Here is a 16,885-nt window from a genome sequence, read left to right on the forward strand (position 1 = left end):
GTCAGTCAAAGCCCCTTAACTCTGCCTCTGCTACTCTGGGAGGCCCGGACGTCGGAATAATTCATGACCAGAGACGCTCGCCCGCACGTGGCCCGGGATGAGACGGCACATGGGGTCAGCGGGTCCCGGGGCAACACCTTATCAATACCCCCGCCTCCCGGCATGGAGATGAGAGAAGGGCTGGTGCTTCGTTCTCGCCGTATTATCTTGCTGAACATTCTCACTGTTGATTTTCACGCCACCGTGCGCTGTTTGGCACGGGTGCCGTGTTTTTCATGTTATGGGAGGGCAGGTGGGTGGACTTTTGGCAAGCGATGTGTTGGTTTTCCTCGCCAGCGTGTTTGTATTTTTAGCTAACTAATCCTTCTGCGGCGCAAACAGTGAAATCGGACTCGTCTCCCAGATTCCAAGTTTCAAAGTAGCATATGGTCGGCGCTCGCCGCGAGCCCGCATGAATGTTGCTCAATTTTCCTCTGGCAAGTTGTGTGACGCAAAGATGCGGAGCCTCCAAGGCTAACAGCGCGGCTTGGAATACAAATGAATTTATAACTTATGCTTTCTTGATGTTTCAGCATCATTGCGTAACAGAAAACGCTGTTGCTTTCCGCAAAAGTAAATGTTGGTCCTACAATGTATAAAAAGGAGTTTTGAAGGAAAATAAATTGTAATGACCAATGTGTAAATTGCGCAAGAGCTCCTGTATTTGAGTTTTATATTGAGATTCATCCAACCCGGGGGCGTGGTGGCCATCAGGAATTTCAGGAAAATGTATGGATTTTTCCTGAACGGACAGGCTTTATTGCGGCGTGACGTCCACCCTCCCCGCTCCCTTTGGCGTTTAATTTTCTGAATGTGATGTCTGCGCCCTGTTGCCGATTAACTTACCATAGCGTCACGTAATCCACCTGTGCAGAGGAAAAAGCGTTCAATACAACCAACTGAAACTACATATTATGTTTATAAAATTAACTAAAATGAGGAAAAATGTTTTTTTTGTTTGTTTTTTTTATCTTTGTCAATGAATACCATATATGAGATTTCAGGGTTCAGCAAAAATTAGTATTTGTATCATTTTCATTATTTTTCAGGTAAAATGCGCGAGCTCGAGAAGTCAGCAATGCTCGTTGTTGCGCGATGACGTCATTTGAAACACTGTTGTCCTTTCCTATATTGGAAAGGAAAGCACCTTTTCATTTCTCCTTGGCCTGATGACATCATCCACATAAGGTGAAGGTAAGGTGTCATAAAGGTTAGCTGATTGGACTTTTTAAGAAACAAAAACTGACGAGAATTCAAAAACTATTCTAATCCTGTTTCAAAGGCAAAAAAATTGGCAAAAAGAGCTAATAAAAACCAAACAACGAGTCCAATACTGTAGTACCAACTTCAAAACTTCAAGTGCAACTTTGTACGTTTCTGTTTTCAGCTAAAGTTGTCCAAAATAACATTTCATTTATTGACATGTGCTGTCGACCGGTATTTGTGCTTGTATTGTGCCAGTCTGCCGCAATTAAAGTGTTGAGAAGCATGTGAAAACGCTTTCATTATCCTCAGAAGCCCGGGTGCCATTAAAGCCAAACACAAACCCCTTTTGTTCGCTGGCCAATTACGTTGATTCTTCACTCATGCTGCTTTTTCGCGCTTTGTCTGGCATCCATTTCCTGGAACGGACCTGCCTCAATGAGTCTTAGATATGACCAGAAAATGGAATACATGAGGAGCCGGGAGATCGCAAAGCAGCGGAGTGAAAGGGAACCAAGTCGGGCGCCGTGGCAAAAAAGGAAAAAAAAGAAAAAAAGGATTATTGAAAATTGTGCTATTGTTAGTCGAGGACGTCAGAGTGCTTGTGTGCGTAATCCAGTAGGGGAGGCAAGGGACTCACAAAGCCATGCCAACTGTTACTGACAGCGTGCGGCAGGATTATTGCCTCACCTATTCACTCCCTCCTTTTTTTTTATTGCCCACTCACCCCTCGTAAATAAATAACCTCACGTTCATGGAAACGCTCTATATTCCCCATGTCAGACCACGCGAGGCATGCCCACGTCTCAACTTCCACCCCGCGGACAAATATGTGTTCTATTTGAAGGGGTGGATCGCTATTATCCACTCAGATGGCCACTTTATTAGCGACACCTGCAGAATCTAATTAGATCCAACACAAGAGCTGAGTAAAAATATATTCAGCATTTTCGATGCTTTGCTTGGCTGATGGCTTATGCAGTGAACTCGACTCACTTCACAGGCTGGGAGCTCTTTAGTGGCACTTCCAGGTGAGGTTTACTGTCAAACCAAACAGAAATAAAATAGTTGCATGTTGTTTATTTTTAAAAAAAAACTAAAAGCTTTGATTGAATCGTCAATTTAGCTTAATGCTAACAAACAATGCAAAATGCCATAACCATGCTATGACTGTGGCAATGTCACAGTGTTGTAAACCTTTAAGCAACAGATACTTCAGTAGGGGAGCAACATGTAGACAGACAATATAACAATACTCATAAGCATATATTCTGTGTTCTATATTAGTGCATCTTACCGAGTCAGTTGCGAGACGCGTCTGTGTGTCTCCATATCTGTGGTATGCCGCCCCCAGGTGGCCAAGACTTAATTGAATTGAAGCAAAAAACATGGCAAAAACAGTAATATATATTTTTTGCATGCTATGAGGTATGAAGCACAATACTATCAAGTGTGATTGAACAGATTAACAGCATTTCCGTTCATTTCAATGGGGAAATCTGATTTGAGATGTGCTTAGGGGATACGAGCGTGGACGCTCTTGTTTCAAGGCATCATTTCTTTTCCATCTTGAACCTTATGAAGTGGCTGCATAATGTATTGCTCACCGCGAGGACAAAGGTTAATGAAACGTTTGCAGGTACAAGCGCTGACCCCGACGTTTTCTACACTGCCTGCCACGCGCTCGAAAAGTGCACGCCATTCATTTTACTCGGCATTACTCCTGCCGCTGGCACCTTGCCCGTGCATAGCAATCTGGCCCCGCTCTCCTCCACTCTGTCAGTTTACCTTGTTGAAATATCCTGTTGAATAATGGATAGAGTCCATCAGCTTGAAACAGTAATGCTCAAACCTTGACCGAGCGTCTCCCATACATCACTAATCGTTCCCTTGCAGCGCGTTGAATGGAACTTGCTTGACGACATATATGTTGTAGACACCAAATAAAATCAAGATCATGGACTTTGCCCCACTTTTCCGTCTTGAGACTGAGACGATGATTATAGCGATGTTGTCGTAGTCCCAAGCCCTCGCCCCCAAAGAACTACCGCAGAGCTGTCAAGATGTCACCAATGTGCCCTCGGGGTCAGACGCAACGGCGTGCATCTGTGTCCGTGGGCCTCTGCGATTCAAAGTGGACGGGCGCCGCTATTTTGCCATCCAGTTGGGGCGCACGTCGTATATCATCCGCATCTTCTCGCGCCACATCGGAGACCCTCTCGCTGCCTCTGGCGGCTCCATTTAAGTCCGATCCACTATGACACTTATTTTTTTTTTTACATTGAGTGTGAGCTTAGTATCGGACTGCTAAACGCACTTTGGGAGTCATAGCGAATGCAATATTGTTCCCCTTTTCACCTCCTCTCGAAATAAATCCAACACGCATCATGAATGTATGTGGGAGAAGTGCCAAAACGCCATTTCAAGAACAGCTTCCTTGTATCTGAGTATCAATCATCATGTAGTCTCAGATTTGGTAGAAATCTGAGTAGACATTAATGACATAATTAACAAATTAGGAATGCCTGCGCACATTTCGTAACACACAGTATGTTGATCTGCAGAAAGTCATTTAGATGGCACACCGATAATTATGCAACACGCAAGAGATGATTCCTCTCTTGATGCAATCGTTGCTTTGCATAATGAGTCAACATGAATCCTGACTGCAAAGGTCTATATGGAATATTCACCGCGATACTCCTTGGCTTGCGTGTCCTTTCGGGGTGCATTCCATGATGCTTTCACTTCACTCCCGAGGTTCTGAATCAGGAGGGGCCGCGCTTGGCGCGGAGCGGCAATCTCCGCACGGCGAAGTGGGAGTCTTTTGTGCGCGCGCAAGACGGGAACAAATATGAAAAGGAGCCATGTATTGGAGTCGGAGGCACTAACGCGCATCAACTTTTGCTTGGCTGACTTCACCTCGCCGAAAACAGCGTCGCCTCTTTGGCACACAACGGCAGGAAGTGTGCAAGCGGTGGAATATCAACATTTGGATGTATAACGCCTCGTTGCCACTTTATTCCGCAAATATGCCACTGGACTGTCCAGAAAGATGTTGGGAAGCATGCGTCATAAGGTGCCTTGTGTTTCTAGGATAGCGTTGTCGTGTTAGGACAAAACTTTGTTTGAGAAATGGCTACTGTTAGTTTCCAAGTGACTATTGGTTCCATTCAAACTGCGCCAAACCAAGAGAAGAAAAAATGTCATCAACCCTAATCTTAACCCTCTAACCAAGACGAGCAAAACACCAGGAAAGGATGGCCATTCATCGATTTCCCCCCCCACCCATACCATGCCTCCTAATGAGGTTTGTTGATACTAAGTATTAGCATTAGCCTTAGCTTTTACTAATTTTGGCTAATAGGCGAGCCAACTCTGAACCTTTTCTACTTTTTTTCTCACAAAAAACACCCTTGTCGTCATCTTTTTCGTCACCTTTTTTCCTTCTTCTCAGTCTTGGTGCCTATGGAAGAGTCTGTTAGTCTTTGGAAAGGTTTTTTTTTTCTCCTCTACAATTAATGCTAGCATACTATCCAAACTGCTGACATTTTGGGCCCCGCCCTTGTCTTCGCCCTCCTTTGAATTTGCCAGAGGTGACGGGAGAGGAATGAGGACACTCATTGTTGGGCCACCGAGAGCGGGGCCATACATTTTTAACCAGCTCTGACACTCTCGTCCTCTCCCTACTTCTTCCCAGCCGCCGGCCGCGACTTGCTTGAGTCAAACCCAGTGGGGAGCCACTTCACCTGGGACCGCAAAAGTCAGCATAGCCCCCCCCCCCCCACCCCCTTCCACTCTGCATGCATGTGTGCGCGCACAGCCTTTGTCAGTGACCTTCTGCTGTTAGACAGAAATAATTCCCTCACTGATACTCTCTGTTCAGGTGAACGGGACTTCCTGAGACTATTTACAAGTCCTTTCATTGTCAACTGGAAGCTGTTAAGAGAGAATAGACAAGTAAATGCATCTGCTTTGTTGACAGTGGAAATACACACAGATATGTAATTGTGACTCCAATCTAATCTAACATCTTAGTCTTACATACCGTATCATAAAGTAGTTTTTCTGTAATCCTGCCAACTAACAAACCATGCGTAATAAGTACATCATAGCAATGGAGGTATAAAAAAAAAAAAAGAAAAAAAAAAGTCTGCCATAAAAATGCAATTACACCTGAAATATCAACCGCAGCGGCGGAATCAATCTCCCCGGACAAGGTCTCGATAAAAGCAACCACATCATCAATCAGCGACAACAAGCTTCATGAAATATTCACGTGAGATGTATACGAGTAGATGGATGTAAACTATTAGCTAAGAGATCATGCGTGGTGTGTTTGTCCACCAACAAGGCTATTTTGAGGGCATCTCACTCACGAGCCAGCCAATCAATTTTCATGATGTATTGATCAGCCAGTTCGGTTTTACTCGAAACCAGCATGTAGTTTTGCTATAACCCCCCCCCCCCCCTTGTTGGGCCACATAATGATAAACTACTTCACTTTGCCTTTGGTAGCCAATACCTTGCTCACAGCATTGCATTCCTTGAAGACAAACAATGTAAAATATTTATAAGGTCAAAGAAGAAAAGCGAAGAGCTGGGCATTCCGCCTAGCTGACAGACCGGTGCGTCTATCGGCCTATGATGGATGCCCATTTTTGTAGGCGATAAATGAAAGACGAAAAAAATAAATAAATAGATGGACTAAGCATTTTTTCCAGCGATGGAATTGTTCGTCCTCTATTTTCATGGTGAGGCTTCCATGGCCTTCCTTTTCCCGTTGGCCACGGCCGAGGCTTTTTGACAGCTTCCGGGTCCTGGAAGGAGACGTATTTAGTCTGGCCGCAGTGAGGCTTCCATGCCACGTGAGTCTTTCATTTCAAATTGCGCTCAGCGGGGGGTGGGGAGATGGCTCGTGCTGGTCGTAGTTGATCGACTGGAACGCTAACGGAATCCCGTTTGGAATGATCGACTGGTCTATAGGCGATTACTATTTGGACCAGCCTGACAAAAAGATGGATTGACGGATGGCGGAAGAGTAGCCAGGCTGCAGACGGAAGGCGATTAACGGACCGAGAAATTTCAGTAAAATGCCCAGCTCTGTGTTGTCTGATGTTGACGCATTTCCGGTCTGGGGAACACAAATCTTTTCCCATTAACTTCTGTGGTGTTTAGAAATCCTCTTAGTAAATTCAAAGCTATAGCTGATCTTTGTAAACATTTTTTGAATAACTGTCCTGTTTTAGCTCATAAAGGTCAGGCAATGGTACACATTTGTAGGTTATAGGTTAGTGACCTGCCGATCCGCAGCTTGGTCTGGTGGAAAGATTTGATGGCCAGAGGTTCTCCATCGTTACCCTGACCACATCCGGAAATGTCAGGTTGATTCCACCTCAAAGAATTCAATTTGCTCTTGTTAAAAATTTGCAAATTAGCCACTCTTCAGTACAATTGATAGGACCAAGGTGGGGTGCTACGTTTCAGTGCCCCCGGATGGCTGCCGACAAATCCTCCTGTTGCGGCTTGGTCTCATTGCACACAATAGTTACCGCATGTCAAATTCCGGTCAAGTCAAGCTTTTCAAAGTTAACTCGCCATCTGCCGGAATTATTCAAATTTCAAATTAGTGCGAGAGTGTAGGAATATTAATGAATGCAGCTGCGCCCCGCATTGTCCATCGCTGGATGACATCACAACGGAGGTCTGCTCTGCTGCTCAGTGCTCCATTGAAATAGAAAATGTTCTTGATGGCCACCGGTATTGAAGCGCCCCCCCCCCCCCCCCCCCTCCCCGCCCCCTTCGGCCTGCCTTAACTGCCTTTGGGTCTATTTCTTCAGTTATCCCTCTCCCGAGCTGCTTGCTCCAAGACCATGAATTAGTCTCTGCCTTCACCTGGGACGAGTCTGTAATGAAAGCCTTTGTGTTTGTTCTCTGAGCCGGCGCCGTTTCAAAATTGAACGGGATGTTGCGGCCCCGCTCGGTTCCTCTTGGCCTTCCCCTTCGCATCACGGGCCCGGCACTCCATTACGCGTGCTGTTCCTTGCCACCATGCTTGCCAAGGCGTGATCTTCCGTGCGCTGCTGTGTTCAAACACATGATTGCATGACTGTTCCAAACAGGTTTTGCTCCTTTTTATTTGTTGTTCACTGCTTTGGCTCGTTTGCGCACTTACCTCGTTGTTTGTCCTCCAAGCGCCCAGCAGAGCATGTCAAGACAGAAAAAAGCCACACTTCGTTGCATCCGTACTTTCCACCGTCAACGATTTTATAATCGTCGAACACGAACGGATGCAGTGAGTGACAGTCTCGTACCATCGGTCTTTTTTTGTACAGCTGCCTCTAATCCCGTCGGTTGTGACACATTGCAACTTGAAATCCATCAGCGTTCAGCTTCTTAAAGTCACTTTGACAGTGACACTTTGGATGTAGGAGGCAAAAACATGCAAACGTGACATTTTGGCTGTCTGACATAGCAGAAAAATATAGCAGTGCTAGCATTGTGCTACAAAGAATTTGAGCATCTTTCAGTCAACATATTGCACCAATGACATCATTTTTTGGACTCCAATGTACCTTTTCCGTGTTCAAAACTGTACAGTATGTCTCCAAGCCAAATGTTATAATAGCTTTGGATTTTTATTCATAGTTAATTTATATTTTGTTGTGCCTTTTTGTTTTTAATTCACTTAGTTTTAATTCGTTTTTAGAGCAGGTTTGTTTTTATTTAGTCAAATATACTTTGTTTTAGTTTAATTTTTTATTAGATTTAGTGTCAGGTTTATTTTCTTTTAATATATGGAATATTTGTTGAGTGCAAGATTAAAATAAAAGGCCACTTAAACTAAGCTACAACTCTCAATCGACTGTTTGACCTTCTGTCTTCTGTACGGATGTACAGCAATTTTAAAAGCAATACATAATGAACCCCGAAAACTCAAGGTAAAATATTAATGGTCAAAGATGTTAACAGAGGACATTTCCACTGTAACTATAGTTCATTTTATAAACGTAAGATGTAGTTTCAATTACTTTAAAGGTATTTAATTTTTTTTTTTTTTTTTTTTTCAGCGAAAATGTTTTTTCAATTTTATTGTCCGTTATTTCGTTAGCTTTTGTTAACTTTAATAACATTGCTCCTTGCTCTGTAAATGGTGAACAAAAGCAGCCTCCTTGAGGGCACTTACCCTCTCACAACAAACTGTACCTCTGCATTCTTTGTCTATTCAGCTTTTTTCCATCTTTGCTATCCCCAAAGACAGAGCGGTTTGTTCAGGTTGGATGCTCAAAGAATTCCTCCTGCATTACCTTTTTTTTTTGTTTTTTTTTCCATCCAGAAAGAGTAAGCATTGCTTGCATAATCTATTTCTTTATTCTCAAACGACATCTGCCTAGAGGCTTGTAAATATGTGCACATTATGCACACATATTCACGTGGTGTTTTTCATAGTTCTCTATTTGTGTCTCGCTGTCCATATGTGTATGCGCGGTGACAAAGCTGCGTGTCACCTCGCATCTTCTCAAGCCCCGTTCGTGCTACTTCCCTCTTGTGAGTCACAAAGCGGCACCGCCATGCCCGTGCATGTTCCCGCTCGCTCGGATTAAAAACTGTGCCCGCCAAAGGAGAGACGAATCGGTGCTTTTTTTTCGGGGAGGGGAGACATGGCTTGTGTGTTTCATCACGTCGCTCCTCGCTTGTGGCCTCCGCATGGGAGCAGACGATGCGGCAGAGGAGGAGGAGGAGGAGGAGGAGGAGGCGCGATGCCGAGCGTTGCACGCAAGAGGAGCCGAGGCCCGGAGACGGGCGGTGAGGTTTTGCATTGGAGCGGATCAATATGCCACCGTCGAAAGGGTGCTAAGTGAATTGAGAGTCCCGTGATGAGCTCAATGTCTTCCAGGGGCGTGACATTAAACACATTGCTCACGGAGTGCACGTGGCAATGTGCTTTGTCTCGTATCGGTGAACAAATCTGAATGGACGCTGCAAAGCTGCGCTATCGAGTTCAATATTCAGTTCCTGAGTCATTGCTCCTTGCAGGCCTGCAGTGTTTGCTCTCATTCTTCTTTGACTGCGCTGACGCTGCAAAGTGTCACAAATGCTCCAATGTGAGGATTTTTGCAAATGGATCCTTGCCCTCCCGCGGCCTTCGGGCCCTGTGAGGATCAAAGAGATAAAAGCCAATTTGCGTTCATGGATGGATGTCGCTGTAAAAGCGTCGCTGTCATGGCGGCGACGTCTCGACTTTGAAGAAAGTCTCAGCTTGCCGTACGTTTGCTACAGATTGTCTACATTCTGCATGCAGTATGATCAATGTGTTGCCATAGTTACCTTGAAAAAGTAACTCGGTTACTTAACTGATTGGTTGATTTTAGAGGCAACTTTGTTGGTCAATTATTAATTGTTTTACAAAGTAACTTAGTTACTTTACCGATTACTTGATTTTAAAAGTAGAGTTAGATAAGTTATTGTATTAGTTCCTTTCAGCAGACACCGACAATTTCGCTTCACATAAAAATGGCAACTGGCTTTCCCAGTACTTTATTGGACATGCATTTTTAACAGCAATATTTAAGGACAAGGTTTTAATTAAACATTTAAAGAAAGACAGCCTTTTTGACTTTGACTGTCTTTCTGGATTTCACTGAACATAAATGCATTTTTTTATATATAAAACGAAGGCAGTCTTTTTTAACTTCACATTTTTAACTGCTCATCACTCCCCCAAGACGATGGAGCCAAGATGACCTCACCCCATAATGCTTCACCCTTTGAAGATAATAGTTAATAGATAGTAAATCGTTTCCCTTCACGACTTTTATGTTCAATAAGGTACAGTTGTTTGTTGTGTGCCTGTTGGTTAGTAAAAGGCTGTGTTTTATTTTATTATTTGGTAACTCTCACTTTTGTTGAACGTGCGAACCATGCATGCGTCGGACCGTGGCTGAATTTGGTGTGCAATCAATGGCTTGCGCCTCATGTTACTCTCTTCTGCAACTAGTGGCATTTGTCAACTATTGTCAAAGATAGACAGAAAAGATGAACTTTCTCATGCTCTACATTTATGCCTGTTTTGATTTATCACAAAGTAATGCATTCATTCTTTGAATAGTACCTTTTATCAGACTACTAAATTAGATGCAGTAATCTGCTAGATTACTAGTTACCCAAAATGGCAGTCATTATTGAGTAACGCCTTACTGGCATCACTGAAGATCGTACAGTGATAGCCGTCTTTTTTTGCAGAGGATAAAGAATATATGCCTGTGAAAATGACATTATCTGTTACTCCAGCATATGTGTTCAAATATCCGTTGCTTTAAGGTTTTGTAACACAGAGACTACAATGCTAATTGTTAGCCTTTCTATGCTGTCTTCAATTATGTTTTAGCATTACACTAGCGAGGACATCCCTAGGGCATTGTTTGTTTCCTTTGATTACACGTGATTCTTTTTGTTTTGTGTTTATGACATCGAACTTGAAGTGTGAATGGCTTTAAACAACTTGAAGCCTGAGGTGTATTTTTACATCAGCTGTTGAATGAAAGTACTTTTTCACCTCAGTGGCTATTTTCTGACTATTGTACAGATGCTTGTTGCAGAGAGTATGAAGGGATGGAAGGGAAGAAAGAGGTTTTTGGAGTTGAAAGATATGGAGCAAGCAAGCCGCTGTCTCCCTTCCCTCCTCTGTCGGCTCGTCTTCTTGTTATCTACGCCAGGCTTCTCTGTCTTTTTTCCTGCGTGCTGTCTCACTCGGTCGCCCCTGAAACCCTCGCCTCTTTTTCTCCCAGATAAGGCTGGCGGAGCTGCAGGCTGCTGGGCTGGTTAATTGGAAGCGGGAGAGTCTCAAGGCCTGGCCAGTGAGCCTTGTGCTTTCCTACCCAAAAACATCTCCAGGCACCGGGACAGCCACACGCATGCTGGCGGGCATGCACGCACACACACACACGCACACACGCACACTGAGCACCACCCACGCACTCAAACCTAATCGGCCATATTCCCTCGGCGCCCACAGCAAGCATTTCACGCATGCACAACATCTCAACAGGAAGTAGTTGAGTATCTTACTCAGAGAGATAAAGTTGCATACTGTAAACATGCTGGAGTTGCCCCCGGCTGCCTTGGATGGCAGTTTAACATTCCAGATACAAACCTCACTGAATGTCTCACTCCGCGACAGAAATCGATGAAATGTTGAAATGAAAGGTTTTTGTAGTCAACGAAAACTAATCTTGAAAAACATTTTCATAAACGAAATAAAATCCATCCATTGTCTTCTGCTTAGCCGAGGTCGGGTCGCGGGTGCAGGAGCTTAAGCAGGGAAGCCCGGACTTCCCTCTCCCCAACCACTTCCCCAAGCTCTTCCCCGAGGGATCCCAAGGCATTCCCGTGCCATCCGGGATACATACCCTAGTCCCTCCAGTGTGTCCTGGCTCGTTCTCAGGGCCTCCTCCCAGTGTGACATGCAACACCTCACCAGGGAGGTGTGAAGGTGGCACCCTGACAAGATGCCTGAGCCACCTCATCTGAATCCTCTCAATTCTGAGGAGCAGCAGCTCCACTCTGAGCCCCTCCCGGATGACCGAGCTTCTCACCTTACCTCTAAGGGAGAGCCCGAACACCCTGCGGAGGAAACTCATTTCGGCCGCTCGTATCCGTGATCTTTTTTCTTTCGGTCACGACCCACAGCTCTTGACCATTGGAACGTAGATCAACGCGTAAATCGAGAGCTTCGCCTTCCGGCTCAGCGCCCCTTCACCGCGACAGACTGATACAGAGTCTGCATCACTGCTGACGCTGCACCGATCCGCCTGTCGTCCCGCTCCATCCTCCCCTCACTCCTGAACAAGACCCCAAGATACTGTACTTCAGGGGTCACCAAGTCCGGTCCTCAAGGGCACCTATCCTGCATGTTTTCCATCTCTCCCCGCTGCAACACCCCTGATTGAAATGAGCAGCTCATCAGCAAGCTTTTCATAAGTCTGATAACGATACAGAGTATTTGAAACAGGTGTGTTGCAGCACTGAGAGATGGAAAACATCCAGGATAGGTGCCCTTGAGGACCGGACTTGGTGACCCCTGCTGTACTTGAACTCCTCTTCCACAAAATCAAATCAAAAGTAAAATGCTTAAAAAAAAAAAAAACGAAAACGAACTGAGATGACATCTTACGTTTATTATGACTAACTATAATTAAAGCAAAAATGTCCTCCGTCTTAGTCGCTAAACATCATGCATGAACTTTCGGGGTTCACTTTAAATAAATTTATTTTGAAATTTCTGTATGTTCACACAAGCAAAGTCAAACATCGCTTGAGAATAGTAGTTTACTTTTTTAAAAATACTTTTCTTTTTATCTTGCACTCAATAAACACTCCATAGATTAAAAAAAAACCTAAAACAAACACTAAAACTAATAAAAACTACATTAAAACAATGCATTGTCCCAAAATGTAAAACTACTAAAACCTGACAAATTTGCTGGAAAAGCAAAATAAAACTATCTGAATTTAAAAAGCAAAAGTCAGAGTGAAATAAAAAGTACCTGAAGTAAATAAAAAATGCAAAACAATTCTTACCCTGCATCACACCCATCTTGGCCCCGCTAGTTTTGGGTAAATCTTCAATTTATAGTGATCTTTTTTTTTTTTTAATGAATTTATACTAAAGTTGTCTGAAAACGGAGGGAAAATGTTTTTATATCGTTACCTGACATCGCAGATTTTCACCTATTGCAGGTGAGTCACGAACATCTAAGATCCAATACAAAAGCTGTATTTAAAAAAAAAAAAACCTCACTAAACTGAATGCGTCGTACTGAGAGTTGCTTCGAACAGTTTTGGGGTCAAAACATCAGAAGCGACATTTCAGCTTGCACAGCGATCGTATTTCCCCCCGATGAGTCACCTTGTCAAGGTATCCGAGCCAAAACAGTGAAGCGACGAGGACTCCCGCTGAAAGTCGAGATTAATCTGCCGAGCTAACGGCAAGGCTAAAGCTCTTGATCTGCTTCATTAGCATCTCCTCATCGGGGATAAATGCAGTTAGCGCCGCCGTTCTACTGGCGGCTTAGAGCTGACGAGGCCCATCAAAGCAACGAGGAGCGCTTGCATCTGGATCGGCTCCATCAGGGAGCTTGGCATTTAATTTGCACATTCTTTTTATTACCTCCGCCAAGGAGGAAGTGGTTTTTATTAGTTTGTTTGTTTTTCTTGGTAGTTTTCAATTTTCTGGCCCAAATCTGGGAGAAAAAAATCTCTTCTGTCAATCTGAATGAAATTTGTTTTTCCACAAAGTGTAAATCTTCCTTGTCTTGTTGTGATGGCTCCCCAGTTTGCTTTTCAAATGTGATACCCCAAAATGACTAAGTGGCATTTTTTTTCCCCCTGAATTTGCATGACACAACTTCTGTTTTTTGCATGTTGCCCATGCTGAATATTAAAAGTTTCTCGGCGTGAGTCTCTGGTTAATTAGAGCACAGCAGCAGCGGCCTCATGCTGACGGATGCTTCCCCGCTGAGCTTCTTACAGGATAGGATTAATGACTCCTGCCTGACTTGAATAGGCAGCGGGTGAGTGTGTACGTGTGTTTTGTTAGGTCGTAAGTGTGTATTAACGGCGTATAATCCTCACACACTGATGTTTGTGCAAACGAATGAATATGTAAATACGTGTTTGAGCTATACAGTACTTCCTTTATTCTTTGTCTGACTTTCTCAAAGCCATTGTTGACGTCGGAAATGGAAGAACATGTCAAACGAGCAGCAAAGTAAACACACATACACACACAGGTTAGGTAGCACCAGTAGCTAGGACATACATATAATTCATGTGCGTTTTATCTGAAGGAGGATCTGGATCTGATTGGGTTTGCTGTAGTTATGCTATGTTACATAATATATTATAGATTCCATTTTTTGTGCCACACAACTTCAAGTCCAAGTTTGCCACAAGTGAGGATTTTCAAAATATGAAATGGGACAGTTTGCGCCATAGACACCTCAAGTGATGGGGTTGGATGGGGGTTTGTGTCAAGATCCCGATGCCAACGTCTCCCACGGGGTTTTGATGTGGGAGGAAATAGGTCGCTTCTCGCTCACATGACCATGCAGCTATCCTGAGGCGTTGCACAGCTTCGCTTTGACAAGGAGTCGGGTCAGGGTGTGCAGATTGCTCTTTCACTCAACTTGCCTCTCGCGCCGCCAGTGAGAGAGCTGTCCTTTTATATAAGGCAACAGCTGAGATGCATTCGGGAATGAAACAAAACGCAATGCACTGGATTTAGTCGTTTGTACCGCCTATTGCATTTTTGATGCGAGACACGGGTCGCAGTTTTGTCTGGACCATATGTTTTTACATTGCGACGAAGACTGCAATCATTCAGTTTGGATCAAATGACAATATTTGAAATGCGTGTATGAATTGAACTCCCAGATGAGAGCTGCCGTAACTCCACAAGGGCTGCAAGCACAATCAAAGCATTGGCACATGCACACGAGCACCATCCAGAGAGCTCGAGTTATGCCTCCAGTCTTGTTAAGCTTCTTCGATGTCCTTGAATTTTGGCATTCAACAAAGTCAGCAACAGGCTTACTGCCATCAACCTGACATGGGAAAGTTAAATATTGCGTTTGGGCCGTCGATTCGAGAGGCTTTCAGATGTCAGAGGGTTGTCTCGTCAGCAAACACACAGACGGACTGTGACTAAAACAACAGATTTCAACGCTCTGCTATGCCTTACACATTTGTTATGCCATCAGTCTGGCGCACATGCTATCAAATTGAAAAAGCAATATCCTGATGAATTGAGAATCTAGCCATTCAATTGTCAGATACTCTAAATGGATAGAAGCGAAGTGTCGGACTTCAAAAATTCCTTGTTGACTTCCTCCTTTACATTTGAAACTCAAGCAGAAGATTGTTCCTTCTCTATCGTATTAATATAAGCACGACCCAAAGAAAACCAGAAATATATTGCCTCCAACCTCTCAGAGCTGATGAGCCCTCTTGGCCCTCCCTCATCTTCCTCTGTCAACATCACGCCTCTGAGAGGTTGATTATGCAGATGACACACTCTCCGTCCCGCCTGCGCTTTTAATCCGACGCCATCACTGTCAGGAGAGCAGAAAGGGGAGCGATGCTAGGAACGACTGACGGAATTGCGAGCCAAGTCTCAGGGTCAAGGCCATCTATTCAAATTTCCACTCAGTTGGCAGCACTTTACCGTCGATTCCATTTGATTCAATGCTGTGTGTGTTTGCATATGTTTGCTGTCAGTAATGACCCGATGCATGGATCTCGAGATCTCAAGATACACATTCATCAGCGGTGCTCGGGCAAACCTATGCCAAGGCCAAACGATGCTCATTTGCATCAACAAGCTTCGTACACACTTGCTGCACATACAGTACCTCAACTTTGTTCTCATAATGTTGGTAACCAAAAAAAGCAGGCATATTTGATTAAAGGAATGTGTTTTGTCTGTCTTTCCCAGATCCTGCCTCGCCCCAGTCATGATGGGACTCATACTTACCTAATTCGTCCTACTCCAGAGAAGAATGGCTGTCCACTGAGATCAGGAGTACTTTGGTCTTAGAGAGACCAAGAGGCTTCAAAAGAACTGGCCCTGACCTCTCCTTTCCGTTTATGCTCTATTATTTTTCATTCCATTCCTCAGAATCCTAGAGGCACCAACTGATGGAGAGGCGGAGGAGAGTTAGGATAAGGACAAAGAATTAGATCAGGGAGATCTGGAAAAAGAACTGCTGAGTTGTTGGGAAAATTGAAAAAAAGAAAAAAAGGCCCCTGCTAGGCTTTTTCTCGGGTAGCTCCAAGAGTGAATAATTGTTACTCACATTTCAAATCTATTGACGGCAGCAAAAAAAAAGGTCCTGCCTCTGCATCATTTAGACCCTGAGAAATTACATCATGATAAGGGGCTTTAGATTCCCGTGTTGGCCCTTGTTGCCGTTGGCCCTCCTCAGCCTGCTCTCCAGAGTGAGGACGCTGGAGTTTGGAGGTGCACCCGGCCAGTGGGCCCGCTATGGGCGCTGGGAGGCTGGCTCGGTAGGCGAGTTGAGCTTCAGCCTTAAGACCAACATCAGCAAAGCTTTAGTACTCTACCTGGATGATGGCGGCAACTGTGACTTCCTGGAGCTGTTGATCGCCGGCGGACGCCTCCAGCTGCGCTTCGCCATCCACTGCGCCGAGCCGGCCGTTTTGCACCTGGAGACGCGGGTCAATGACGACCGCTGGCACATGGTCTTGCTCACCCGCAACTACCGGGAAACACTCCTCATGGTGGACGGCGAGACCAAAGTGGCCGAGGTCAAGTCCAAGCGGAAGGAGATGGCCGTAGTCAGCGACCTGTTTGTGGGTGGAATACCGCCCGACGTGCGCCTCTCCGCACTCACCTCCAGTACGGTCAAGTATGAACCCCCCTTCATGGGCTTGATCTCCAACCTGAAGGTGGGAGAGACACCACCCACCCTGCTGAACAGCCAAGGCATCCAGAGCGACCTGGAGTACCTTTGCACCAAACAGAATCCCTGCTTCAATGGAGGCTTTTGCTCTATCCAGTATGGAGAGGTTCAATGCGACTGCACCTACACCCGCTTCAAGGGGAAGTACTGCAAGGAAGGTA

The 16,885-nt window shown here is 44.8% G+C and overlaps 1 protein-coding gene across 1 annotated transcript in view; it reads left to right on the forward strand.

Moving 5' to 3' along the window:
* Window positions 1-16,885, forward strand: part of nrxn2b (neurexin 2b) — a 337,476-nt gene that overhangs the window by 60,319 nt on the left and 260,272 nt on the right. The window contains 1 exon segment of the mRNA XM_086012706.1: window positions 15,737-16,882. Within this exon segment, the coding sequence (XP_085868832.1) occupies window positions 16,171-16,882 (712 nt within the window). The 5' untranslated portion in view covers window positions 15,737-16,170.

This window comes from Filicampus tigris, chromosome 2, assembly GCF_054856515.1.
Source record: "Filicampus tigris isolate MCC_2025a chromosome 2, RoL_Ftig_1.0, whole genome shotgun sequence".
Lineage (NCBI taxonomy): Eukaryota > Metazoa > Chordata > Actinopteri > Syngnathiformes > Syngnathidae > Filicampus > Filicampus tigris.